The sequence below is a fragment of the Myotis davidii genome, unplaced genomic scaffold (genome assembly GCF_000327345.1).
Source record: "Myotis davidii unplaced genomic scaffold, ASM32734v1 scaffold78, whole genome shotgun sequence".
Taxonomy (NCBI): domain Eukaryota; kingdom Metazoa; phylum Chordata; class Mammalia; order Chiroptera; family Vespertilionidae; genus Myotis; species Myotis davidii.
In genome coordinates, this window is record NW_006290305.1 from 4,467,725 (window position 1) to 4,494,661 (window position 26,937).

The window sequence follows — 26,937 nt, forward strand, 5'->3', positions numbered from 1 at the left end:
TTCAGTCTTTCTTAGTAATATAGATACACTAAACCCAGCTCCTTCTTATAGATACTCTTTCCCACTAAATTAAAGACTCAACATTTATTTTCTTACTGAGAAAATGTAGGGTTTTACTGCTTTTAAAGTTATCAGGAAAAATGATTAATAAGATTGAAACTGTAGATGAAAATGAAGTTTTAATGATTTTCTCTGGGTTTACTATGCATTTAGTAACTACTAACTGATTTTATTGGTGATTACTATCTATTTTTCTGTCTTCAACTCAGATAAGATGAATTTTTTGTAATGGTATAATGATGCCATATCATATATTATATATTCTTAAGTTATATGCTTCTAATAAGTTAGCAAACTAACTGGGAAAGCCTTGTTTAAAGATATTTTCAGTGTATTTTTGTTCTTATTTATTTTAGATAATGTGCAAAATGGCTCCCATGGTTGGGAAGGACATTACAGAGCGTCTTATCCTGCCTAGGTTTTGTGAGATGTGCTGTGATTGCAGAATGTTTCATGTTCGAAAGGTATTTTTTTAGTCTTATTTGTTTGTTTTTTTGTTTGTTTGCTTAAGAACACTTGGTTCTAGTGTTTACATGTGAAATTTAGAAGATTATTTTTAGCCCAGCCAGTGTGGCTCAGTTGGTTGAGCATCGTCCCACGCACAAAGTGGTCACTGGTTAGATTCCCCATCAGGACACATGCCAGGGTTGCGGGTTAGATCCCCGGTAGGAAGCATGCAGGAGGCAGCTGATTAATGTTTCTCTCTCATCAGTGTTTCTGACTCTCTTTCTCTTCCTCCCTCTCTCTCTAAAAACAGAAAAAATCAATTAAGAAAATGCAAATTAACAAAATAAAAATAAAGGGTTATTTTTAAAACCTTATATACTTTGAAATGTCAATAATGCTTTTGTTGTCAGGTCTGTGCTGCCAACTTTGGAGATATCTGCAGTGTAGTTGGCCAGCAAGCTACTGAAGAAATGCTGGTAAGTATTACAGAAACAAAGGAGTAATAAAGGAGTAAGTAGTGCATTACAAAATAGCACATAAAGTTTAAAGTGTATACATTTACTCCCAGATTTTATTAATACAATTTGACAAATATAAACCAGAACGGAGTAGGACTTTGAGTTTAGGAGTTTAAATTTCTGTAATCTGAACTGTGCTTTTATAAAGACAGTTTGTTAAAAATGCAAATATGACCCTGGCTGGTGGTTCAGTGGTTAGAGCATCAGCCCACATACCAAAGGATCTTGGGTTCGATTCCTGGCCATGAGCGTGTACCTGAGTTGCAGGTTCAATCCCCAGCTCTGGTCAGGGCACATTCAGGGGGCAACCAATCCATGTATCCCTCACATCATGTTTCTCTCTCTCTCTCTCTCTCTTTCTCTCTTTTGTCCCCTCTTCATCCCTTCCTCTCTTCCACTCTAAAAAAATCAATGGAAAAAAATATCCTTGGGTAACGATTAACAAAAAAAAAAGCAAGTATGTGTAAGGACCATCGATCAATTTTTACCTCTCTCATTTTTATTAAACAAATCAATTCTTATTTATTCAAATTAATCTTTATTAGCAATCCTCAAGTCTTTCAGTGACAAATCAACAGCTGGTTCTTTTTAAATAGTTAATTCATAAAATATATACACTTAATGTACAAGTTAACATACTTTGAGAGTTTCTGAAAACATTTGTTATGCAAAATAAGTTTAGGTATAAGCTCTTGAAAAACAACATTTAAGCTATATATGTTGGAAGTATTTTGTTTTTTCATAGCCAATAGTTTGTGAATTAGATGTATTTCATTTGAAATTACTGATTATTAATGCTAAACAGGTCTTCTAAATTTTGTTAAAATCGAATACTTTAAAACACTGTAAAAGTAGAAAATGAAATAAAACTACACAAATACTTCAGAGATATTGCGAGTTTGGTTCCATACCACCACAATAAAGTAAATGTCACAGTAAAGAGAGTCACGTGAACTTTTTGGTTTCCCAGTACATATAAAAATTATGTTTATTTTATACTGTGGTCTATTAAATGTGCAATAGCATTATATCTTAAAAAAATGTACATACCTTAATTTAAAAATACTTTATTGTGCCCTGGCCAGTGTTGTGTTGTTTAGTGGTTGGAGCATCAGACCGCACACCAGAGGATCGTTTGTTCAATTCCCTGTCAGAGGGTTGCAAGTTTGATCCCTGGCACCAGTCGGGGTGCATGTGGGAGACAACTGTCGATGTGTCTCTTTCACATGAATGTTTCTATTTCTCTCTCTCCCTCCCAACCTCCCTCCTTTCCTTCCACTCTCTAAAAATCAATGGGAAAAATATCCTTGGGTGGGGATTAATTTAAATAAATAAATAAAAATACTTTATTCCTAAAAAATGCCAGCCATCGTCTGAGTCTGATGGAAAAATGGTGGCAATAGACTGGCTTCATGCAGGGTTGCCAGAGCGAAGCACAATAAAATGAGGTGTGCCTGTATTGCACTCTGTTTGTCTGCCTAACGAAACACTGTCCTTGCATAGCTGCCTAGGTTTTTTCAACTTTGTTCTGATAACGTATGGGGAGTCCGGAAAGCTTGTGCTGAATGCTTCATGGCGGTTTCATGTGCAACATGTCAAGAAATCCGACGGACTAAATTATCAGCACTATTTATTAATTTGATCAGTGATCCTTCACGTTGGGTAGGTTTTTGTTTTAATTACTATTTTTGTATCTTTCTCCTCCTCTTCCTCTCGTTAATTACTATTTTTGTAAATAATACATTTTACAGCAAACATGATTTGGAGTTCATAATTCAAGTAATAATTTGTTATTTAAGGCATGTTATTGTTCATTCTAGGAATAGACAATAGATAGACAGCTGTATTAACTTACGTTTTTTTAAACTGGACAAACTTTCTGTTCAAATATAAAACATGTTCATACCATTGCTATGATGTAGTCTATTGATTTTCAGGTTTTAAGCAGGGGTGGGGAACATCTGGCCCACAGGTTATATAAGGCCCACGAAATCATTTGGTCTGGCCCTACCAAGGCATTAGGGGTGACCAAATATGCAGGCTAATGTTTAAGTTGATAATTTTGTATGGCCCATGAATGGCCCTTGGCAGAAAAAAGGTTCTCTACCCTTGTACACTAACCTTTAATATCTGGCATGTCTCTCTTGGTCATAGTGTAATAATTCTTTATATGTTGGATTTTGCTAGTATTTTGTTAAGGATTTTTATATTCATATATGAGGTAATGGTCTGTAGTTTTTTCTTCTATGGCTTTTTATTATTTTTGCTGTCAGGTAATAATGGCCCCATAGAACAAGTTGGGAAGTGTTTCCTATTCTTCTATGGTTTGGGAAGAATTGGTAATAATTCTCTTTTAAATGTTAAATGTTTAATAGAATTCAGGAGTGAAGGCAAGCCATCTGGGCCTGGGCTTTTCTTTGTGGGTATAGTCTTTTTTATTACCAATTTAATCTCTTCACTTGTTATAGGTCTATCCATATTATCTATTTCTTCAAATATTTTGTCTTCTCTCTTCTTCTGGTATTCCCATTACACATATGTTGGTGTGCTTAAATGGTGTCTCACATTATTCTGAGATCGTGTTTATTTTCTTCCTATTCTCTTTTCTCTGTTTTTTACCTTTATAAGTTATATTGATGTACCTCAAGTTCACTAATGTTTTTTCTGCCAGTCCCGATCTATTGTTGAATTCATGTAGTGAATTTTTTATTTCAGCTATTACACTTTTCAACTTCAGAATTTGGTTCTCTTTTTAAATATCCGTCTCTTTATTAGTATTCTTTATTTGATATGATATTATCTTCATACCGTTACTTCTTTAATCATGCTTTCCTTTAGTTCTGTGAACAATTTATAATGGCTAATTTGAAGCGGTTTTTTGTTGTTGTTGTTAAGTCCATCATTTTATTGCTCTCACACACAGTTTCTGTTACTTAATTTTTTTTTTTTCAGTGTATGGATCATACTTTACTGTTCCTTTCCATGCCTTGTAATTTTTTGTTAGAAACTGGACATTTTAGTTAGATAATGTATTGCAGCAAATTTGGGTATTGATACCCTTCTTGGGAGCTTGTAATTGTTATTTGTTTGTTTAGTGACTGAGGGAATACTTTAGTGGATTCTTACTTCCCCCTTCAGGAGGCACAACTTTGGGTCTGCATGCCCACAGTCACCCTTGGGATGAGAACATTTTGGTGGGAGTGGGAGTTTCACCAGCTTGAGGTTCCCTTGGCTTATCTCTCCCAGCCTCACCAACTCGGGCATGGGCTTTGAGGGCCTCGGGATTCTGATCTCCGCCCAAGGTAGAGCCTTTATTCCACTGTTGGGCCTCAGGTAGAAGGGAACCCCCCCAGCACTCCACTGCACTTGCCCAGGACCTGTTCTCAGCAACAGGTAGCTGAGGGTAGGGGTGCAAATGCTGAAAGCCCTCCAGCTGGGAGCTGGAGGAGAGGGAGCCCACTGTTCTTGGCTATAGCAGTCTGGAATAGCAGCTCAGCCTCCCTGAGCTGGCCTTGGTTCATATACTCAGACTCTCAACTTTTTAACTGAGCTTTGTGGATTTTATTGACTGGATATTACTTAATTTGTTGTTCGCCTTTAGGGCTTTTCCAAAGGTGTTGAAGGGTGGAGTTTTTTCCCATTTCACTGGAGAGTGTGGGCCAGTGGAGCTCCTTATGCTGTCATGCCAGAAGTTGATCTCAGGATCTCACCACATCCATTTTCAAAACAAAATGTACATACAGGAAGAGACTTAAGCCTTAGTACTATTTTAATGTGTTTATTATCATCTTGTATAAGATTATTAGAAAGGACTTTGTAGCTTATTTGAAGTTTTTATTTTGAAATTTTAACTACTATGTTAGAGCAACGTGCGGTATTTTCCTGTTAATTTGGGAAGAGGTATATATTAAAGTGAAGGATTCCTTAAATCTCAGTCATTTGAGGTATCTATAAATCTATGCCTATTTGAGACAAGTGTAGACTAAACATGTGCACATAATTTTAAAAGTTACTTTTGTGCTTTTATGGAAATACAAAGAAGAAAAAAAATCTAAGCATACACTATTCTTTTTGCTATCATGAGTGTAATTCTAGCCTTTTAAAAAAATCAATTTAATAATTTGGTAACTACTTCTCCAAGCAGGTCAATACTTTCCATGTATTTATTTGCCTTTGTAAAATTTACACATCTCATGTAATCCTTATTTTAAAACTTGGAAAAGGTATTGTTATGCCTAAAAGGTGAAATCTCAGGGAAATTGGTTTATAGTTTTTCCCATCATAGTTGTTTTTGTCAGATTGTGTCCATCCTTCTATTTCCTCCCATGAACATCTCCTTTACAAATGCTTGTGGTTTTTAATCATATTTACAGACACAGTACAGGAACACAGTATGAAGTATAATTCTATAACCTTTTCAGTTCTCCTACTTGAGACATTTATTGATAACAGTAATATATGCTTCCAGAGTTTTGTGAAAAATATTTTAAGTCAATAGTGTATTTCTGATGAGCATGTATATAGTTCCCATACATCTGCCTTGCTTCCTTGTAGTGAATAAATTACAATCTTTCCTATTCTAAAACATTAAACAGATTTATCACATTTTGTGGACTTTATAGCTTTATATTTTCTGTTTGGCATCTTGATTTTATTCATTCTTATTGTTCCTGAGAACACAACAGGACTTTCTTTAGTTTTGTTCCATGTAAATGTTTTATAGGATCTCATATTCATACTCTCATGGTTTAAATATTCAAGCCAGGATAAAAAAGAAAATTGAAAGTAAAAAAGAAAGTAGTGTATAAAGAACTTTAAATCTAGCTGAGGAATGATTTATAGTTCTGAATCTGTGTTTCTTTTAGGAAAACTTTATTATTATCTTCAACATACTTCATTAAGTATGTGGAAAGTAGATTGTTAATAATCCCATATTTTATGTTTCATGACTGTTTTTCTTTTCTTCTAGGTTCGCCAAGCAGCTTTTCAGTCTCTGGGACCTTTCATATCTACTTTTGCTAATCCATCAAGCTCAGGCCAGTATTTTAAAGAAGAAAGCAAAAGTTCAGAAAATACGTCAGTAGAAGAAAAAAATAGGTATAAATTTTTAAAACTTTGCTTCCAGTTTTACTGCTTGGGAACATTTTCATTTTCACTGTTTTATAATAAGTTCTTTTTGGAGAATTTTCTGTTTCTCTTGATTATACAAATTGGTAAATATTTTTATAGTTCTAGTTTTAAATACATTTGTTAAACGTTTTGGTTGCTTGTATATTAAATGAGTAAGTGAAGATGCACGTGACACACTTAGTTTGAAGCCAGTCACATGGAAAACTATAAATGATGGATTCAATAGAAGTTTGGAATAAGTTTACTTAATAAATTATTATCTAGGAAATAATCTGTTGACATTTAGAATATATGCTGTAATGATTGTACAACTTAAAGGGTTTGGTTTTGTAAGGAATAAATCCTAACTTAGGTATATATTTTAGTATATATTCCATTTCTTACTATTATTTTTCCTTCCAATCAGTTATTTAATTGTGGATCTTGGATTCTCTGTCTACAGAATGATGATTGTAATTTCAGTTGAGGAGGAAAGTATTCTAAGGATTAGCACCGAATTTCTGTACTTAGTAACTAGAATATCAATTTTAAGTGTATTAAACTAATAGGGCAACAGGTTTTTAAATGAAACTTAGAGGACAACTCATTTTTATTTTTAAAATTTTTGCATTTAAAAAATTTAATTGAGTTTTAGTTTTTTTAAATTATATTACATACTTAGGGAAAAAACAATTCAAACATTGCTTAGTGCATGGGAATTAAGCACAAATTTTTGCAGGTGTACATTTGAAATAATTGAATACCTGTTTTTGAAACAGCCCCTACTATAATGCTTGAGTTACCATAGTGCTTTGTCCCTCCCTTGTCATAATGCTAATGGACATTTTCTTCTGTAGGTCTTGATACTGTGATATTTGCTTTCTTGGTGTTTTGATTTGGCAGTTCTTCCTTTCTTCTCTGCTGCCTTGTTTTACCTTTTTGCCTGTTCTCCTACTGTCGTGCTGAATAGCCAAACAAACCTGAGGTACTGTTTTTTGTAAAGGAAGAAAAACCACTCTAAACCTGCCTTCCTAGCAAGCACAATCAGTTCTTTTGAAAACAGCTGCTGCAAGGAATTTGACATAAATACTGATTGGGGGTGGGGGGTGTTATCTGCTTTTCATTTTTAAAGTCAGTATGTATTTTCCCTATCTAATTGTACAAAGGCTATGATGTAACTTATTTATTTTTAAAACTGAAGACAGTCTAGTAAGTGAAAATAAAAATTGCATAACATAGGGATAAGGAAACTTTAGGTAAAGGCCAAATGTTTTCAGTCTCTGTCACAACTACTCAGTTCTGCCTTTGCAGTGTGTAGCAGCCATAGGCAGCACATAAACGGACGGGCTTGGCTCTGTTCAATAAAACTTCATTGGCAAAAACAGTTGCTGTGGCTCTCACGGCCAATAGTTTTGCTCACTGCCAGTATTGGACATTATTGGAAGAGCTATTTAAAGGTAGTTATCTTTTAGCTACAAACCTTAATTTCTCTTCCATTGTATTTTGAGGTATGTCTTAATGTCAAGCCAATGCTATTTGTAATATTGGATTTTCGCTACTTTATATAACTTTATTGAAGTGTGTTAATGGTGTAGGAGAGAGAAGAAAGAATTCCTGACTAAGGAAGTTTGTTAAAAACATTGTAAAAACTTTTGTATAGTTTTACTTCCTAGCTTCAAAAAGAGTCGTCCTATATATTACTAATCTCATAACCATTAGTTTGTTTGCCCTCTCTTAAATACTGCACTGGCTTTTGTTTTAAACTGATTTTTTATTATTTAGGACTGATTGATTGAGCAAAAATTAATTGAGCACCTACTAACAACCAGCTACTGTATATAGAGAACTTGATACCTATTCTCACGGTCCTCTCAGTTTCCTAGAATTCAGATTTCTCAACTATGTTACAAAATAAGGTTTTGGCAATGTACTTCCATTACTACTTATTATATATTGTTTCATCTGACCCTGGAAACATTTACTACCATTTAACAGTGTTTGAAGAATTTATTAATTATAAACATCTAACTTTATATACAAAATTTATCTTTCATTCACCCCAGAGTAGGCTATTTCAGTGGTTCTTTGAAGGTGTTAGTAAAAGCTACTTTAGAAGGCTATTTTCAGACTTGCATTTCTAAATTATGTCAAACCACGATTACATTATTCTTTGAACACATTGTTCTTTTGGCTCTCCATGCTTTCTTTCTGGGAAGCCCTGCTGTTCCATTTGTACCTTACTTAACAAAGTCAGTGTCAGTGTGTTTGCTGTCTCTAGACTCACTACCTCCAAGAATATATCCCTGCATTTTTTCAGGAAATTCATAGCTTTTGCATCTTGGCTGTCAGTAGGACTAGAATGAGAATAATTTTTAGTCAGGTCTTTTTTTTCTTTCAATTTTAAATGTATTTTTTATTGTTAATAGTATTACAAATATCTCCCATCCCCCCCTTTCCACCCTCCTTCCAGTCTCTTACACACCCCTATCTTTTTAATTGTGTATTTCTGTATGTCATCTAATAGACTACAAGTCCATCCTGTATAGCAATGTGGTTTTTTTTATCTTCGTACTCTTAACACCTTCTTTGGGTCTGGCACATAGTTGGCACGTAATAAATTTTGAGTGACTTATTATAAGGAAATATATTTAATTTTAAAAATCCTTAAATGATGAGCCACTTACGCTAGTTTTTGTCAGTTTAGGTTAATGCCAACTATGTGAAAGTAATATTGTTATTGGTACAAATTCGGAAATATTTCACAGTTAAAACTTCATTTATTTAATTCACAGCACTTGGAGGATGTATCTTGGAGAGTGCTTTTTGCTTTTATCTCAGGATACAGTGTTTATTTAATCAGATGTTCTATAGGTCATTTTCTCCTTGAAAAACGGGTACAGGTACTCATTTTCTAGGCCCACGGTCTCTAGTCAGGAACTCTGCAAATATTAATCATAAACTAAAGGAGACTTAAGGTTCTTTTTGAGAGAAATTTCTGGCTTACTCTCTGGTGCTCTTATTGCCGACGATCTCTTGGGAAATAATTCTCATTATGCAGAACCATGTCTCCTCAATTTTCAAAAAATGTTTGCTTGTATAATGGCATTTGGAAGTCCGATAATTCAGAATATCAGCATTTTGGCATCTAGCAGCTTGATCTTGCATTGACTCTTATCCAGTTCTAGGAAAAATCTGTATTTATTATTATTTTTAATATGTTTTGTTGATTTCAGAGAGGAAGGGGAGAGAGATAGAAACATTATAATGATGAGAGAGAATCTGATTGGCTGCCTCCTGCACAACCCCTACTGGGGATAGAGACCTCAACCTGGGGCATGTGCCCTGACTGGGAATCAAACCATGACCTCCAGGTTCATAGGTTGAGGCTCAACCACTGAGCCACTCCAGCCAGGCAGGAAAAATCTGTATTTAGAGAACTTTTATTTTTTGACAATTTGAAGCAACTATAATTCATACATGTATAATTCTTCCCAAAATTTAATACTAGGAAATCTTTTTTTTTCTTTTAAAAACTGTACAAACTAGTAATTTTACATTAGTCAAGTAGAATTACTTGGCTGTTCTTTTTGTTTTTTAGGCTAAGAATATTAAAATGTAGTATTCCTTTTTTAAAAATGTGTTTTTATTGATTTTAAAGAAAGAGGAAGGGGCAGCGGGGGGAGAGAGAGAGAGAAACATCAATCAATCTGCCTCTTACATGTACCCCAATCAGGGATCGAGCAGCAGCCAGGGCAAAATTTAATATTCTTAATTAATTTTAATATTAAAATTTAATTTGAATGCTAAGGTAAAAATAATGATCAAGGAACTTCATGCCCTTGGAATAGTTTTATATACTTAATTGCATTCTTTTTGTATATTTTAAATGGAACTTTCTAAAATTCATCAGATAATAGTTGAAGTATTACCAGTTTTACTCATTTGTTCCCTACCCCCACAAAACAATACCTTGTTACTATAACTTTTAAAATTTAGTTTGCATATCAGAAAAATTGCAAAAATAAAAGAGAATTCCATATACCCTTTACTCAGATTCTCCAAATGTCAACATTTTACCGTATTTGCTTTATTATTCCTTTTTTCTGAGTTTTTGAGAATAAATTTTAGACATGTGAAAACTTTTACTTTTTTTACTTTCTTAAATATTTTACTGTGTATTTCCTCAAAACATAGACATTAATATAACCACACAGTCTAATTACCAAAATTAAGAAATTAGTGTAGATACAATACTGTCGTCTTAATCTAAAGACTTTATTCAGATTTTACCAATTATTCCACTAATGTTCTTTTTTTTTTTTTTAATGTTTTTATTGATTTCAGAGAGGGGAAGGGAGAAGAAGAGAGAGGTAGAATCATCAATGATGAGAGAGAATCATGGATTGGCTGCCTCCTGCATGACCCCGACTGGGGATTGATCCCACCACCCAGGTATGTGCCCAGATCAAGAATCAAACTGAGACCTCCTCATTCATAGGTCGACAATCAGTGAGCCACATTGGTGAGCCACTAATGTTTTTTAAAACAATAGAAAAAATATATTTTAATAAGAACAACATAATTGGAAAATATTACATAATTCATACACATATAGAAGACATTTGTTTTGCATAATAGCACTAGCTTTAAGAACTCTTTTGAAGAGGGAAAGGATCTTAAAAGCCATCTAAGCCAGTTCCTCATTTTTATGAATAAGGAGTACATGAGGAATGTGAGTCCCTAAAAGGCTTGGAGTTTTAGATTAATGTAGTGCCAATACTAGGATAAGTAACTAAGAATTTGCAATTCAGTCTTTTCACAGTTGTAACAGAATTTTATTATGTGTGCATACTATGTATTTTACAGTTAATAAGAGTGGAAGGGGAAAAAAAAGAATGGGAGGGCAACACCAGAATTTAAAATGTCTCTGGCATATTTTCAGATGACTTATTAGATATTTTTATCTCTATTTTAAAACTTTTTAAAAATAATTATGTGTTTTTTAAAAGTGTTTCTGATAATGTGAACATTGCTATTAGATAAAGCCACATCAGAGGAAAGGTGATACTTTCATGAGACTGTGTATGGTTGACTATTAAACATGTATGGGATTTACATAGTTGTTAACGTCACCTTCCACTTTTGCATAGTTCTGGCAGGCCTGCTGTTTAATATCTTTCATTGTGTGCATGTAAAGGCACATAATGTTTCATGGGAACAATTTTAATCCCCCTCTACCCCCTATACACACATACATACTCATCTTACAAATTACCTACATATCCATCCTTCTCTCATGTTTCTTAGAGTTTTCTCTTCATCTATCCATCTGTGTTCTTGAGCCCATATTCTTATTGCTTTATCATTTTTCATCATTCTCCTATGTCTCCAGTTCTCTCACCTCTTAAAACCCTTTCTTTAAGCCTAAAATATACTCATCTATACTATCCCTTATATAAGAAAAATGCCTTCACTCTGTGTTATTCTGTGTGACTGCTGTGTTTTCCTTCATTCATATTTCTTGCCTTACATCTAAGCTCTGACTTGATGACCTCTCAGTCTGTCTCCAGTGTCTGACCAGTTTCCCATGGACATCACCACCACCTTTGACATAGACACCTAACTCAGTCTGTCCAAACTGGAACTCATTAGCTTTCTCATTGAATTGTTCTTGCATTTTCCACTTTTAGTTGGTGCTACCAGTATCTAATCAGTTGCTCTAGCCAGAAATCTGGCTATCTTCCCAGATGCCTCCCTTTGTTTCTCCAGCATGCAGTAAATGAACAAGTCCTATTGGTTTTGTCATCATTGAATGTGTTTACTTCTACTGTAACCCCAAATACAGTGCCTTCATTCAGAAAGTCATCACTGCCTATCACCTACTCTCTTATGTTTCCTGCCTCTTGTCTCACCTCCAACCAATTTTCTGTACTGCTTCCAGAATGGTCTTTAAAAAATATCATCTAAAAATGTAAGTCTCTTAATTCCTACCTTATTTCCTATATAGCCCATACGATAAATTCCAGAGGTATTTAGTATGGAATATAGTGATTTCTGCAGTTTTTCATCCTTGTCATCTATCATTTCCTTCTTTTAGCCATAATAAACTCATTGCTCTTTTCTGAATGTGTTTTACCACCTTTATCACCCTTACCTTTGCATATGCTGTTTCTTCTTTCCATACATTTTCTTCCCCTTAGCCTCATAAACATTTATTGGTTCTTCTAAATACAACTTATATCATTTCCTCTGAAGCCTTTTAATTTCAACTCTCGTTTCTATCTCCTGTGTTCATTGTGCATACTTATATTTACCATGCTACCTGACAATTATTTGCTTATAAGTTCTTTTTTTTCTATTTGCTTCTAATTATAGTCTCATGAATAAGATCTACATTTCACATATGAATCCTCAATAACCATTTTATTTCTGGTTCCTAGTAGGTGCTCAGTGTATATTAGTAAATTTAATCGAGTCTAATGAAATGTAGGGGATAAACATTAATGTAGTGCTTTAGTTTACATAATGAATGGCGATAATCTGTGGTCTTTAGGAATTTGTATCATCTGTCTTTATCAATTAAGTCATGGCTCCATTTTGTTTAAAACCTATGGGAGTAGAGCTGGAAAGTGAAAAGAGCTGGAAGAAATAAAAATAACTTAAAACACTTGAGTGGATTTCTATATATTTTCTGAGACAGTAAATAAAATCTTTTGTAATGCTGTGTAGAGGTTTTTTTATTTTTATTTTTAAATATTTTTAAAATTGATTTTAGAGAGGAAAGGAGAGGGAGAGATATAGAAACATCAATGATGAGAGAGAATCATTGATCGGCTGCCTCCTAAACGCCCAAGATTGGGGATTGAACCTGGGCATATGCTTAACCAGGAATTGAATCATGACCTCTTGGTTCATAGGTCAACACTCAACCACTAAGCCACGCCAGTCAAGCTTTCTTTTCTTTTTAATGTAAGCAAATAAGTTTTAATTCTCAGCTTCTCATTATGTCATTGGAGCAGAGTGGCAGTGCCATAATCCTAAAAATCAAATAACTTTAAAAATGTGTCTATCTTAAAATGCATTGTAGGACTTCACCTTCCTACTATTTTTTATTAATTATTGAAATTATCATGGTATTGTAGGATTCCAGGATTCTTAAATGTTATTGCCTCCAACTAATATCTAATGCTTTAATATCTAGACTTAGGCTTAACAAATGTTTACATCTCTGAACACAGAACAACTGATGGAAAAAGAAGCATTATCAGTAATTTATGCAAATTACTCAATATGTATGGATACTCTGAACTTCATAATATTTAGCTCGTTTAAATGCTTTATGTAGTCTCTGTCATTGATTTTTGTCCAGTAATTATTTTTATACTTTCATTTTTTCCCCCCAAATGAAACAATAAAAGGATCAGAGATCAAGAAGTCCCAGAGGATGTACAAATCAGGCCAGAGGATGTTCCTTCAGATCCCAGTATTAGTAATTCCAGTGTCAAACTGGAAAACATGGAAGATGATACTGAAACAACTAGGAAATCTCCAGGTGAAATAAGTGTTCCAATGGACAGTTCTTTACTTTGTACTTTGTCCTCAGACTCTCATCAGGAAGCAGCTAGTAATGAAAATGATAAAAAACCTGGTAACTCCAAACCTACATTACGGCCAGAGGTTGGCATCAGTTCACAAGATTCTGCTCTCTTAGATCAGGAATTATACAACTCTTTCCATTTCTGGAGGACTCCTCTTCCTGAAATAGACCTAGATATAGAGCTTGACCAGGGCTCTGGGAATAAACTCAACCCAGAGAGACCAGAAGAAACACCTGAAGCAACCATACCAGGTTCTTCAAACATCACTATGGCCACCAGAAAGGAACTTGAAGAAATGATAGAAAATCTAGAGCCGCATATTGATGATCCGGATGTTAGAGGTATGGAATATTTAATCAAGTTCTTTATTCTAAAGTTGGTATAAAGTGTTTGCTTACCTTTTTTCCAGAAAAAATAAAAAATGCCTTCTTAAAAATTTGATCATTGTCATCATGTCTTGTCTTGATAACTACAATATTTTTAGGTAATTTCATTTAGATAAGGTCATCACTGTGTTCCTAACTAGTATTTACAGATTTGTTGATTCATAAATCTCTAAAATTTTCAGTCATTCAAACAGTGTTTTACATTTATGGTTTTAAATATTGTCCTGCCTTAACTATTTTGCTCTAGGTCTCATTAGCTTTTTCATAAAATAGCAGAGAACGCAGTATTTTTAAAGGAAGGACCATGCGTTATTAACAGCTGACAAAAATAACCTATTTTTCTGTGGAATATGATGTGTTTTGAGAGCTGTAGACGTCTGTCTATAAGAGTCAATTAGCTTTCTCAGTTTTGACTTTTTTCCATTGGATTACACATTTATCACCTACATTATTTTCTTGTGAATGCAGCCATAAAGTTGTTCTGTGTTCAATTCAAAAGTTGCCTCTTATTAAGTGGAATATGTGTTCTCAGTGTGTGGGAATCAGATGTGCTGAAGCAGTCCTATTCTACTTGCTGAGGCTTGGGAAGTGATCAGGCCAGAACCTGAGCAGATGTTATCTTCCTGCCCCTTTGAAGACTAAGGCTTCCTAATGACTCATAACTTTACTCAGTGAAATCTGAGATGCTATTTAAAACAATTTTGACAAATCCTATAATTAGAGGTCTTTAGAACTTATATCTTTTTGTGGATATTTTTTGCCTTGTTCTTAAACCTAAAATTTATAAACTATTGTTTTTGCTCAATGTTAGTAAATACCCACTTTTAAAGAAGCTAAAACGATAACCTTCAGTATCCTTCCAAAACATACAAAACCTTGTGTTCAAACTTTGAAAATAGCATTCTGGTGGTTAAGTTAGCAGTTATCTTTATTTGGCTTTAATTTATCATGATTTTTAAATGATTTTCTATTATAATTTTACATTTGGAGGAAAATGAATTGATTAAAGGCAAATTCATATCCTTTATTGTTCAAAGTTAATTTAATTGGAAAATGGTCAGTTTCATTCTTTTTTAGGTTTATTGGGACATAATTTATATCAGTAAAATTTGGCCTCTTGAGTGGACAGTTCTGTGAGATTCGACAAACACATACAGTTGTGTGTGACCACCACCTGAGTCAAGATACAGAACAGTTTCATCACCAGAACATTCTTTGTCCCCCTTTATAGTCAGTCCATTCTTCCATGCCCAGCCTCTGACAACCTCTAATATGTTTTCTGTCCCTATGATCTTGCTTTTTGTAAAATGCCACATACATAGAATCAAGCAGTAACTTTTTTTTTACTCTGTCACTTAACAATGTGTTTGAGATTTATTCTTGTTTCATGTATCAGTAGTTCATTCCTTTTTATTATATTCTGAAACAAAAGCAAGAGCCGAGGAGTGAATATTTTCAATAGCATATCCTATTTTTTATCTCTCCTGGTAGATTATTTTTTATGAAAACACTAAAGGCCCAGTGCATGAAATTTGTGCCCTTGGAGTGGGGTCCCTCAGCCTGGCCCTCACCATCTTTCAGTCCAGGAGCCCTTGGGGGATGTCAGAATGACATCCTTACACCTGCTCCCTGCGGACATCCTAAGAGTAATGGCGGTGGCTTCTGGCTGAGCAGCACTCCTCCTATGGGAGCACACTGATCAGCAGAGGGCAGCTCCTGCATTGAGCGTCTGCCCCCTGGTGGTCAGTGTGCATCATAGCGACCTGTCGTTTCTTTGTTCATTCCTCAATTGTGGCTTCTGTTGTTGATTTTATTTACCCTGTTGAACCAGCATTCTGCATTTTATGACAACTTGATGTAACAAGAACTACATCATCAAGTTTTGTTTTGTTTTGTTTGATAAATTAGAATATTCACTAAAATCTTGACTTTGTATTCTCCCTCCATTTCTCTATACTCTTCCACCCCCAGATGAGGAAAATTGAGACACAGAGAATTACACCTAAAACTAAGGATGCTCATAGCTGAGGATAGTCAACTCTTGATAAATGTTTGTCTTTACAGCTTTCAGCTCCTTGTTTAAATAAATTTTATTATCATTTAACAACTTAAGTTTTATTCAGTTGATCAAACTTCAATAACTTTTATACTTTGTTTTTCTTACACTCCATTTTTATGGAAAAAGGCTGTAAGCCTGTTCTGGGAATTCTCGCTGTGTTTACTACAGTACCTTCTAGTTTTCTGACATGCAGTAGGTACTTAACAAATACTGAAATATTGAATAGCTACTTTAATTTTTTTAACAAGCTAAAAATGATACGTATAGTTTGCTTTTTAAAAAGACCTACATGTACATATAAGCTTCAGTATATGACTCTCTATTTCAGAAGATGGCTAATATTTATCATGTTTGGCTTAAGATTGTATTGTAAATTTATAGGCTGTAATTGAGAGATTTCAACACAAATACTATATTGTGATTTAATCGGTTCTCTTTCTGATTTACCTTTTAAACCTACTGTGTTTTAAATTTGTCATGTTCTTGCCCCACCGGTGTGGCTCAGCAGTTGAGTGTCAACCCATGAACCAAGAGGTCACCAGATCTATTCCCAGTCACTTGGTCAGGGCACATGCCTGGGTTGCGGGCTCGATCCCCACTAGGGGTCGTGCAGGAGGCAGCCAATTGATGAAGTTCCTCTCATCAATGTTTCTATCTCTCTATCACTTTCCCTTCCTCTGTATCTAAAAATCAGTAAAAACATAGCTTTAAAAAAATTCAGTTACCAAAATGTTTTAAATGTATCATGTTCTTCCTGTTTATAAGAATAACTTTTATAACATAGCTATTTATTTATTTATTTAATCATTACTTATTGAGCACTTACTATGTTCCTGATACTCCCCTAGTTACTAAATATATAGCAGCAACAAACCAGACAAAAATCCCAGCCTCAGAGAGCACAGAAGGTTGGGACAATACATTAACTGCCTGTGTCAAATGGTCTATTGTAAAACATAGCTAGGCAGTGCTAGGAATTTTCTGCTTTGGCTACAGAATTCTTACGCATTTGATTTCATTGAAATCTGAGGCCATTTTTAATCCATGTTAATGTCATAGTTAATTAAAATTTACTATGCCTTAATTTTCTGTATGTTAGGAGGTGTTTTGAGTTTTTAAAGGCATATACCTTAGTTTTGGATGTTTTTTCTTTTCTAATCTGCCATCATGGCAAATTGCAGAAAATGTCTACTTTTTGGAAGGGCAGAACTTTAAGCCAAAATTGGAAACTAAATTCTGACCAGGGGCTAAACTTCAGCTTTACAAGCTTCTGTGCCACTTGTTCTTTCCCCTTATCACTGTTGGGTGGGGCATGTCATGGAGGGTGGGGGAGGGGAGGGGGGAGCAAGACTTAGGTTTTTTAAAATTTTAAAGCAGCCCTTGCTTCCCAATTTAACTCACCTTCCTTGAAGCATTGATGATTTTTAACTTCCTTGTAAGTTTTTGAGCAAAAATTTTAAATGTTTCCATGGGCAATAATGAGATATTCCTTTTCAGAAAAAGAAAGCCCTTTCTTAGTTATAACAGAAATAGATTCTACATGAAAGGCCAAAAAGGGAAGTAGTAAAATATGAAGTAGGTGTAAGAGCTCCTCTTTTCCAAAATACCCAGGGAATTTGCAGCTTTTCTGTTTTTGTCCAGGACATTTGGGATTGCCAAGCTGATTCAGGATTGAATTTCAGCAGCGCCCAAGTAGAATTATTGATATCAGCTTGATTTACCACAGCTAGGTTCATAGACTACAAAAGGAAAAATGGCCCAAGCTCACAAAATAAAGATTTCTTTCCAGTTTAGACCCAGTGAAAGAATTGGGCACTTTTGGCAGTCATGGTCAGAAAAAAATGATTTATCTCAGTTTTGAGTCACTTTCATAAAGAAGGTATAACTCAAAACTTAGTGCTACTTGCCAGATTTAAGGATTTGGTAAGTTGTCAGTTTGGTTTGTTGTAAACAAGACAGTACTCATTTGGGATCTGTGTTTGGGGCAAGTCATTGATTTTATTTTCAAAAAGAATTAGAGAAAAATAAACTGGAATAAGATATGAGATGTTTAAATGTAACTGCAACAAAAATCTTTGTAATTGCGATTGTTTTATGTTGGCAGGGTTTGTAAAGTGACTGCTCTTCTGCTAAAATAGCTTAGTAAGTAAGTCTTATAAGTTCGATTTATGCACTACCCAAACATAGTTAACTCACACTGAAATTGACTCCTTTTAATGAACTGGAGGTACCTCCAAAACTAGATAGCATTTCTCTTTTCATACTAACGCAGAATAATGTACAGTAGTGGATAAGCATTTTTAATCTCATGAAAGCATATTAGTTTTCTACTTTTTCTCTTGAAGGACTAATGATTTACCACGTAGAGGTTTTTTTTTTCCAGCTTTTTGGTGGCAGTGTCAAAAAGTACACATTTCATTGATAATATATAATGCAAATGGAGAAACACTTGCAAGCACATTGTAATTCTGCCACTTATTATCATTTCCCTATTCTGCCTATAGCACAAGTGGACGTGCTGTCTGCTGCTCTGCGAGCTTCCAATCTGGATGCTCACGAAGAGACCAGCGATACAGAAAAGAGAAGTGATGTGCAAGATGAACTGTGTGTCAGTGAGCAACCAAACTGTAAAATAAATCATGATGCCTCCGTGCCTTTAATCAGCGATGCTGTTGAGGTAATAAACTCAGTAAAGTGTTTATCAAGTGAGAGTAGTTTGAATTAGAAGTGTTTCGTTGGGGAATAGTGGTAGCTAATCACTTTCTAGTTAGTATATTCTGTTTGTTGCTGATTTTCTTAGCTCTACCTTTTGCATAAAGTAAAAGTAAATGTCACTACATCCTATCTGTGACTGGTGATTTGTTCAGTGCTTAGAAAGTAAATCCTAATCCTGTCTACATGACCATTTTAGTAGCTTCAATGTTAATGTAGCTTACTGCAGTGAAATAGTCTTACTGGAAACAAAGCCCTTTATCAAGAATAATTAACTCTTCCCTTTTTTTTTTGGAGAGGTGCTTTGTTTCTGATCGGACCATTTCACTGCAGCAAGCAACACAGTATTCTGAGCAGAAGATCAGGACTTGAGGCCATGTTGCGGAGGGCCAGTGGCATTATCTGGACTCTGGAGTGTGAGGGTGGGTACTGTTACTAGCATCATTTTTGCTGTATACTTGGAGCTGTTCTATATGATCCTTCCTTAATTTCCTACCGCATCCGACCAAGCCAGCATCATTTGGTATCAGTATTTCTGATCCCTTGTTTTTATAAACAGAACTACACCCCTGAATGCCAGAATCAAATGGCATTCACAGACAGAGTGGGTTGAATGAAAAGCTCAGGCAAGAGTACCTACGTACACACAGTGGGGATGGCAAGAGGGTTTTTAAACTTTAGTGGATTTCTGTTTTGTTTTTTGGTTGATGATATCTAGTATATTAGAAATTTTGTATAATATAGTTGGTTCAGAATGAATCCCTAACCACGATTATCATTGGAGATTTGAATACTATGCTATCTTTGCATTTTGGAAGATGTTCTTTTTATTTTGGGGTTGTTTTGTGTGTGGGTTTTTTTACTGTTAGAAGTGTGTATTTGTGAAATTAGAAATAGCCAAGACTAGGAACAGTGGAAGAACTTCAGATGACATCCCAAGTCCTCTAGGTACTACTTTATAAACAAGCTAATTTGAAGTATTTGGGACATTTCAAAATTAATTCTAAATGTTTAATTACTTTTATTCTGAAATTCTTTTTCATACATGTAGCATCCTATTCAGCAAGTTTGATTTAAGGCAGGGGAAGTTCTTAATGAAGCCTTATGTATATTTATAAACTTTTAAAAACATGAAGAACTTATATGTATTTATATCTTTGGCAGTCTCAAAAGGTAAGATAGTTTAGATGAAGGAAACTTAATAGATAGTTCAACTTTTTAAGTAAATATTTTTTCCTAACAGAACATGGACTCCACCCTTCGTTATATTCATAATGACTCAGACTTGAGCACTAGTAGTAGTTTCAGCCCTGATGAGGAAAGAAGACCTAAAGTACAAGTAAGTGACAAAAGTGCTTTCTTCGGTGTGGCTGTTGTTAATTCCTCTTTTAAAGCTACTTTTCACTGAATTTGTTCTGTTTTAAAAATTAAGACTAATATAGCATGCTTTCTTTTTTCTTTTTTTATTAAATGTATTAGAGTGACATTGGTTAATATGATCATATAGGTTTCAGGTGTGGATTTCTATGTGACAAGATCTGTATGTAGCACCTTGTGCCCACCATCCAAAGTCAGATTTTCTCCTGTCACCATATATTAGGATCCCCTTCCCTTTGGCAACCACCACACTGCAGTTTGTGTTCATGAGTTTTAGTATTATGTCCCACATATGAGTGAAATTATATGGTTCTTAGCTTTTTTTGACTGATTTCACTTAGTATAATATTTTCAAGGTCCACCCATGTTGTGGCAAATGCCAGTATTTCATCCTTTGTTATGGCTGAGTAGTCTTACACTGTGTGTATGTACCACATCTTTATCCAGTCCTCTATTGCAGGACACTTTGGTTGTTCCCATGTCTTGGCCACTGAATAATGCTGCAGTGAACATAGGGGTGCATTTATCTTTGCAAATACATGTTTTCAAGTTTTTGGGGGTATATACCCAGGAAAGGGATTGCTGGGTCATATGGTAGGGTAGCTCTATTCTTAATTTTGTTAAGAACCTCCATACTGTTTTCTATAGTAGATGTATCAGTCCATCCCTACCAGCAGTAAATGAGGGTTCCCTTTTTTCCACACCTCTCCAACACTTACTAGTGCTTATCTTGTTCATAATAGCCACTTTAATAGGTGTGAGGTGGTATCTCATTTTAGTTTTGATTTGCATTTCCCTAATTGCTAGTAAGTTTGAACATCTTTCCTTCTATCTATTGGCTGTTCATATGTCTTCTTGGGAGAGGTATATTTTTAGGTCCTCTACCCACTTTTTGATTGGGTTGTTTGTTTGTTGTTGAGTTTTCTGAGTTGTTTATATATTTTGGAAATTAAACCTTTGTCAGAGCTACTGTTTGCAAATATTATCTCCTGTCTGGCTGCCTGCCTCTCTATTTCGTTGCCAGTTTCTTTGCTGTGCAGAAGCTTTTTAGTTTGATATAGTCCCATTCATTTATTTTTGCCTTTACTTCCCTTGCCTTTGGGGTCAAGTTCATAAAATGTTCTCTGTGACCAAGGTTTATAAATTTGGTACATATATTTTCTTCTGTGTAAACTGATCAGTAATAAGAAAATTGAAATAACCATCAAAAGCCTCCCCAAAACAAAAGTCCAGGATCAGATGGCTTCGTCAGTGAATTCTACCATTCAAAGAAGACTTAAAACCTATCCTCCTCAAACTCTTCCAAAAAAATTAAGAGGCAACACTTCCTAACACATTTTATGAGGCCAATATAACCCTGATACCAAAACCTGGCAAAGGTAACACACAAAAAAGAAAACTACAGACCAGTATCTCTGATGAATGCAGATGTAGAAATCCTAAACAAAATACGAGCAAATAGAACACAACAGTACATCAAAAAAATAGTATGTCACGATCAAGTGGGGTTTATTTCAAGGACACAAGGATGGTTCAACATAAGCAAATTAATCAGTGTAATACACCACATTAACAAAAGAAAGGATAAAAATCATATGGTCTTATCAATAGATGCAGAAAAGGCATTTGATAAAATGCAACATCCATTTATGATTAAACACTCAGTAAAATAGGAATAGAAGGAAAGTACCTCAACATAATATCAGAAAGTACCTCAGCTAATGTCATACTCAATGGGGAAAAACTGAAAGCTTTTCCTCTAAGATCAGGTATAAGACAAGGATGTCTACTCTCACCACTCTTATTCAACATAGTTCTGGAAGTCCTAGCCAGAGCAATAAGGCAAGAGAAAGAAACAAAAGGCATCCAAATAGGGAAGGAAAATGTCAAACTGTCACTTGTTGCAGATGACATGATTCTATAGAGAGAGAGAACCCTAAAGACTCCACCAAAAAACTATTACGGTCAAGTTGCAGGATACAAAGCCAATGTGCAAAAATCCATGCCTTCCTGAATATTAACAACAAAACTTCAGAGAAAGACAATTCTTTTTACAATTGCAACCAAGAAAATAAAATAACCTAGGAATCAATGAAGAATATGAAAGACCTATGTACTGAAAATTAAAAGCATTATTAAAAGCGATTGAAAAAGACACAACAAAATGGAAAATTATTCCATGTTCATGGATTGGAAGAATCAACATAGTTGAAATGGCCATATTGTCCAAAGCAAAATACATATTTAATGCAATTCCCATCCAAATCCCAATGTCACTTATTAAAGAAATAGAATGAGAAATCATCAGACCCCGAATAGCCAAAATAATCCTGAGAAAAAAAGAACAAAGCTGGAGGTATCACACTACCTGACTTCAAAGTGTACTACAGAGCTATGATAATCAAAACAGCATGGTATTGGCAGAGAAACAGACACACAGATCAATGAACAGAATAGAGAGCCCAGCTATAAAACCACATGTATATGGATAAATGATTTTTGACAAAGCCAGAAACACACAATCGAGTAAAGATAGTCTCTTCAATAAATGGTGCTGGGAAAACTGGAAAGCCACATGCAAAAGAAAGAAACTGGATTACAGTTTGCCTCCATGCTTTCAATAAGAAAATTCAAATAAGAATAAAGTATAAGCAAAAATCTTTCTCTACTCACACCTCTTATCCCATTTTTCATTCAGAATAATCACAGTTTCTTCTGTATTCCTTCATAAATCTATTGTGGATATATAAATATTGTGGGTATATATGTATCCTTTTCTGTTTTTCAAAGAAAAACAGAATCATACCATCATACCAAGATGTATTTCATCATGCCTAAGTTGCCAAGAATTCTAAGATACAGCTTGATTTTAGAGAGATGAAAACATGAAAAAAAGGGAGGGGGACTTAATAAAGTGCCATCAATAACAAGTGGCACTCCAGTTGTAGAGATTTTAAATGTGGGAAAATATGTTTATGGAATCATCAGAACATGATAGTTTATGTCTTGCCTTTTGTTTCTTTCTTTTCTTTCTTTTTTTTTTTTTTTAGTTGTATCTTGGAGATCTTTCCATTTGAGCACATAAGGACTCCATTGGGAGCAGGTGCTATAACTTCAGTAGTCCCTCACATGCTTCCAGGTCTCATTGCATTCCAGGTCATATTACAAGCGGTGTTACATTCATCACAGTTATGCATATTATTTCCTTCTAGGACTATAAACCTTTTAAAAAAATATATATTTTTATTGATTTCAGAGAGAAAGGGAGAAAGAGAGAGAGAAACATCTATGATGAGAGAAAATCATTGATCGGCTGCCTCCTGCATGTCCCCTACTGGGGATCAAGCCCACAACCCGGGCATGTGCCCTTGACTGGAATCGAGTCTGGGACCCATCAGTCTGCAGGGTGATGCTCTATCCACTGAGCCAAACCAGCTAGGGCTATAAATCTTATTATAAGTGGATTTCCTAGGTCAGATGGTATATATTCTTTATTTTTGTTGGTTCTGTTTGTTAAAAATGGGATCGGTCTTTTAAAAATGTTCACAGTCTTTTAAGTATGCTTTTACCACATATTGGAGATATTTTCAAGTCAGTACATGCAGATTATCTCATTCTTTTAATGAATTTATTTCCATTTTAATTTATTTTTTAAAAGTAGATAAGTTTACATAGTTCAAACTTTAAAAGGTACAACAAAGGCATTCAGTGATTTTTTTCCTTCCCAGTGTTTCTCCTACACCATCCATTTTGCTTCCCCCAAACCAACCAATTTCACCTTTCTTTTGTATATCCTTCCAAAGCTATATTATACGTACATAACCAAGATTGTATATACATTCTTCTTTGTCTCACATTTATATAAATGGCTAGCTGTGTATACACTTTAAATTTTTATAGATAATTGGTAAATTTCCATCTGAAGGCAGGTGATGGTTTTTTTAAAAAAAATACATGTTGCTGAAACCGGTTTGGCTCAGTGGATAGAGCATCGGCCTGTGGACTGAAAGGTCCTAGGTTCGATCCCGGTCAAGGGCATGTACCTGGGTTGCGGGCACATCCCCAGTAGGAGATGTGCAGGAGGCAGCTGATCGATGTTTCTTTCTCATCGATGTTTCTAACTCTCTCTCTCTCTTCCTTCCTCTCTGTAAAAACTCAATAAAATATATATTAAAAAAAAATACATGTTGGTAATAGTGTATAAAAGTACCTGTAACCACATTCACTAGGTTACATCAACCTTTATAATCTTTGCTAATATTGAAAGGTGCTGGTCATATTTTTAATATTTCTTTTAAATTTAGCAATCAATTCTAATTGTCCTTTAAGCTGTTTTCTGTTTTAAGATCTTATTCATTGTTTTTCCTCTGGAGTTGCTTTTATTTATATATGCATTCTCCTCAGCATGTTTCTTTTTAGTTATATAACTGAAAATTTCAGATTGTTTTTTTCTTTACTATTTCAAATGCTATGTTAAATTCATATATTTAAAAGTAAGTTCACCTAACATATCTAAACTGCTCAAAATGCATCCCTGTCCTGTCTCTTCATTAGGACGTTGTGCCTCAGGCTCTATTAGATCAGTATTTATCTATGACTGACCCCTCTCGTGCACAGACAGTCGACACTGAAATTGCTAAGCACTGTGCATACAGTCTTCCAGGCGTGGCCCTGACCCTTGGCAGGCAGAACTGGCACTGCCTAAGAGAGACTTACGAGACTCTGGCATCAGACATGCAGGTGGGTAAAACAGGCATTAACAGCATGTGCATATAGAAGGCACAGTGTGTTGCCCTTCAAAACTCAATAGAATTTCTGTTCATGTTCTAGCAGGTACTTGGTATTATAGGAATTATGTGCAGAAGAGCTTGAACCAAAGACATTTCTTTTTACATTGTTCAAGTTCCACAGTTGGGTGACTTCTTTTTTATCTAAAGTATTAGAAATGATCACATCTGACATGTCTAAGTTCCTAATTTATAAATGTGTTATTATCTAAAATTTATGTGTAGATTAATTCTTAAAACTATAGGATCTCGTTTTCTCCATAGAAGCAGTGTTATAAATGCTTCTACTTAAAAACCTTGATAGAACTGTGGTGGTATTGACAGTGCGGAGTTTTGAGCTTGGAGTGCTGTGACCTTCGCTGTGCAGGTGGGAGAAGGTTAGCAGTGTGTGCGTGCATGCTCCTCTCCGCACCGTGCACCGCCACACCCTTGGAAAGAGACGGAGTGTGAAACACTGGCCCTTGGTCAGTCTGACTTTTTGTGGCTCGTGGGCTTTGTCGACTTGACTTCCTCTGCCACAGTTCTCCAGAGGCACTGAGACCTTAGAAAGCGAAACTGCCAATCGGGGCTACCGAATTGTCTGAAAGTTCAGGTACTAAGTACTTTGTGCTTAGCTTACTAATGCAATTATTTTTATTTCTGCAGTGGAAAGTTCGAAGAACTTTAGCCTTCTCCATCCATGAGCTTGCAGTTATTCTCGGAGATCAATTGACAGCTATAGATCTGGTTCCAATTTTTAATGGATTTTTAAAAGACCTCGATGAAGTAAGGATAGGTGTCCTTAAACACTTGCATGATTTTTTGAAGGTAACTTTAAATTCTTTTGCATAAAAACACACTAAAATTCCACTGTAAATCTAAAATATTAATTTTCTGTTACTACCAAGGTCAGTTTCTGTACATTCTATAGAAGAAAATGCATCCAGGAGTTGATGGTGAACTGTGACTTAAAAAAAAAAATCCCATTCTAATCATTTTTGCTGGTGTCGTTTTAATTTTTAATTAAAAAAAAATTGCGCTGCCCTGATCAGTGTGGCTCAGTTGGTTGGAGTGTTGTCCCATACACCAGTAGGTGGTGAAATCAATTCCCAGTCAGGGCACATCCCTGGGTTATGGGTTCGTCCTCCAGGTCAGGGCAAGTGCAGGGGCAACCAGTCAATGTTTCTTATATCAATGTTTCTCTCTCTCTCTCTCCTCTCTCCCTCCCCACTTCCTGTCTCTAAAATCCATTTTAAATAAATACGCTAAATTTCATTTTTAAAGACGTTAGAACATGTTTATAAATATTTGTACTTTTTCAAAATTAATGAATTAAATATGTGTAAAAGATTTTCATTAACATAAAGTTTAGAGGTTTTGTGGGTGTTTCAGAAGAATTAAACCTTAGTCCTCACTCCTTTGATGTGGGAACTTGGTGTCTGAGGTGAACAGCCCTAACTTTACAAATTGCTTGTTACTGGCCTACTGTTGTTAGACTTTAGCCTTGAAATTGGCACTCTCATAGTTCTTCTTTTAAAAAACTTTCCAATTACAGTTTATAGTCAATATAAATTTTATTAGTCTCAGGTGTATAGCATAGTGGTTAGACAATCAAATACTTCATAAAGTGTTCCCCCAGTATTTCCAGTACCCACCTGACCACATAAGCAGCCATTTTCAACCAGTGTGCCACAAAGAATTTTTTTTTTTGTAGTTCGTTATTTTTTTAAAAATAATTTTTATTGCTTGAAGTGTTACAAAGAGTATTACATATGTTTCCTTCCCCCCCACCCCTTGACATTCCCCTGGCCTCTACCCCCTAGTGTCTTGTGTCCATTGGTTATTCTTATATGCATGCATATAAGTCCTTCGGTTGATCTCTTAACCACCCCCCCAAACCTTCCC

At 35.0% G+C, this 26,937-nt stretch overlaps 1 protein-coding gene across 4 annotated transcripts in view; it reads left to right on the plus strand.

Annotated features, from left to right (window-relative positions):
• PPP4R1 (protein phosphatase 4 regulatory subunit 1) overlaps positions 1 to 26,937 on the plus strand; it is a 59,103-nt gene that overhangs the window by 19,765 nt on the left and 12,401 nt on the right. For 3 of the 4 annotated variants that reach the window (XM_015563594.1, XM_006763271.2, XM_015563593.1), the window contains 9 exons: positions 417 to 524; positions 918 to 983; positions 2,529 to 2,687; positions 5,995 to 6,122; positions 13,553 to 14,073; positions 18,682 to 18,854; positions 20,133 to 20,228; positions 24,821 to 25,006; positions 25,699 to 25,860. In XM_015563594.1, coding sequence (XP_015419080.1) covers positions 417 to 524; positions 918 to 983; positions 2,529 to 2,687; positions 5,995 to 6,122; positions 13,553 to 14,073; positions 18,682 to 18,854; positions 20,133 to 20,228; positions 24,821 to 25,006; positions 25,699 to 25,860 — 1,599 coding nt within the window. The remainder of the gene's footprint in view (positions 1 to 416; positions 525 to 917; positions 984 to 2,528; positions 2,688 to 5,994; positions 6,123 to 13,552; positions 14,074 to 18,681; positions 18,855 to 20,132; positions 20,229 to 24,820; positions 25,007 to 25,698; positions 25,861 to 26,937) is intronic. The other variant, XM_006763272.2, reaches the window with a different exon arrangement.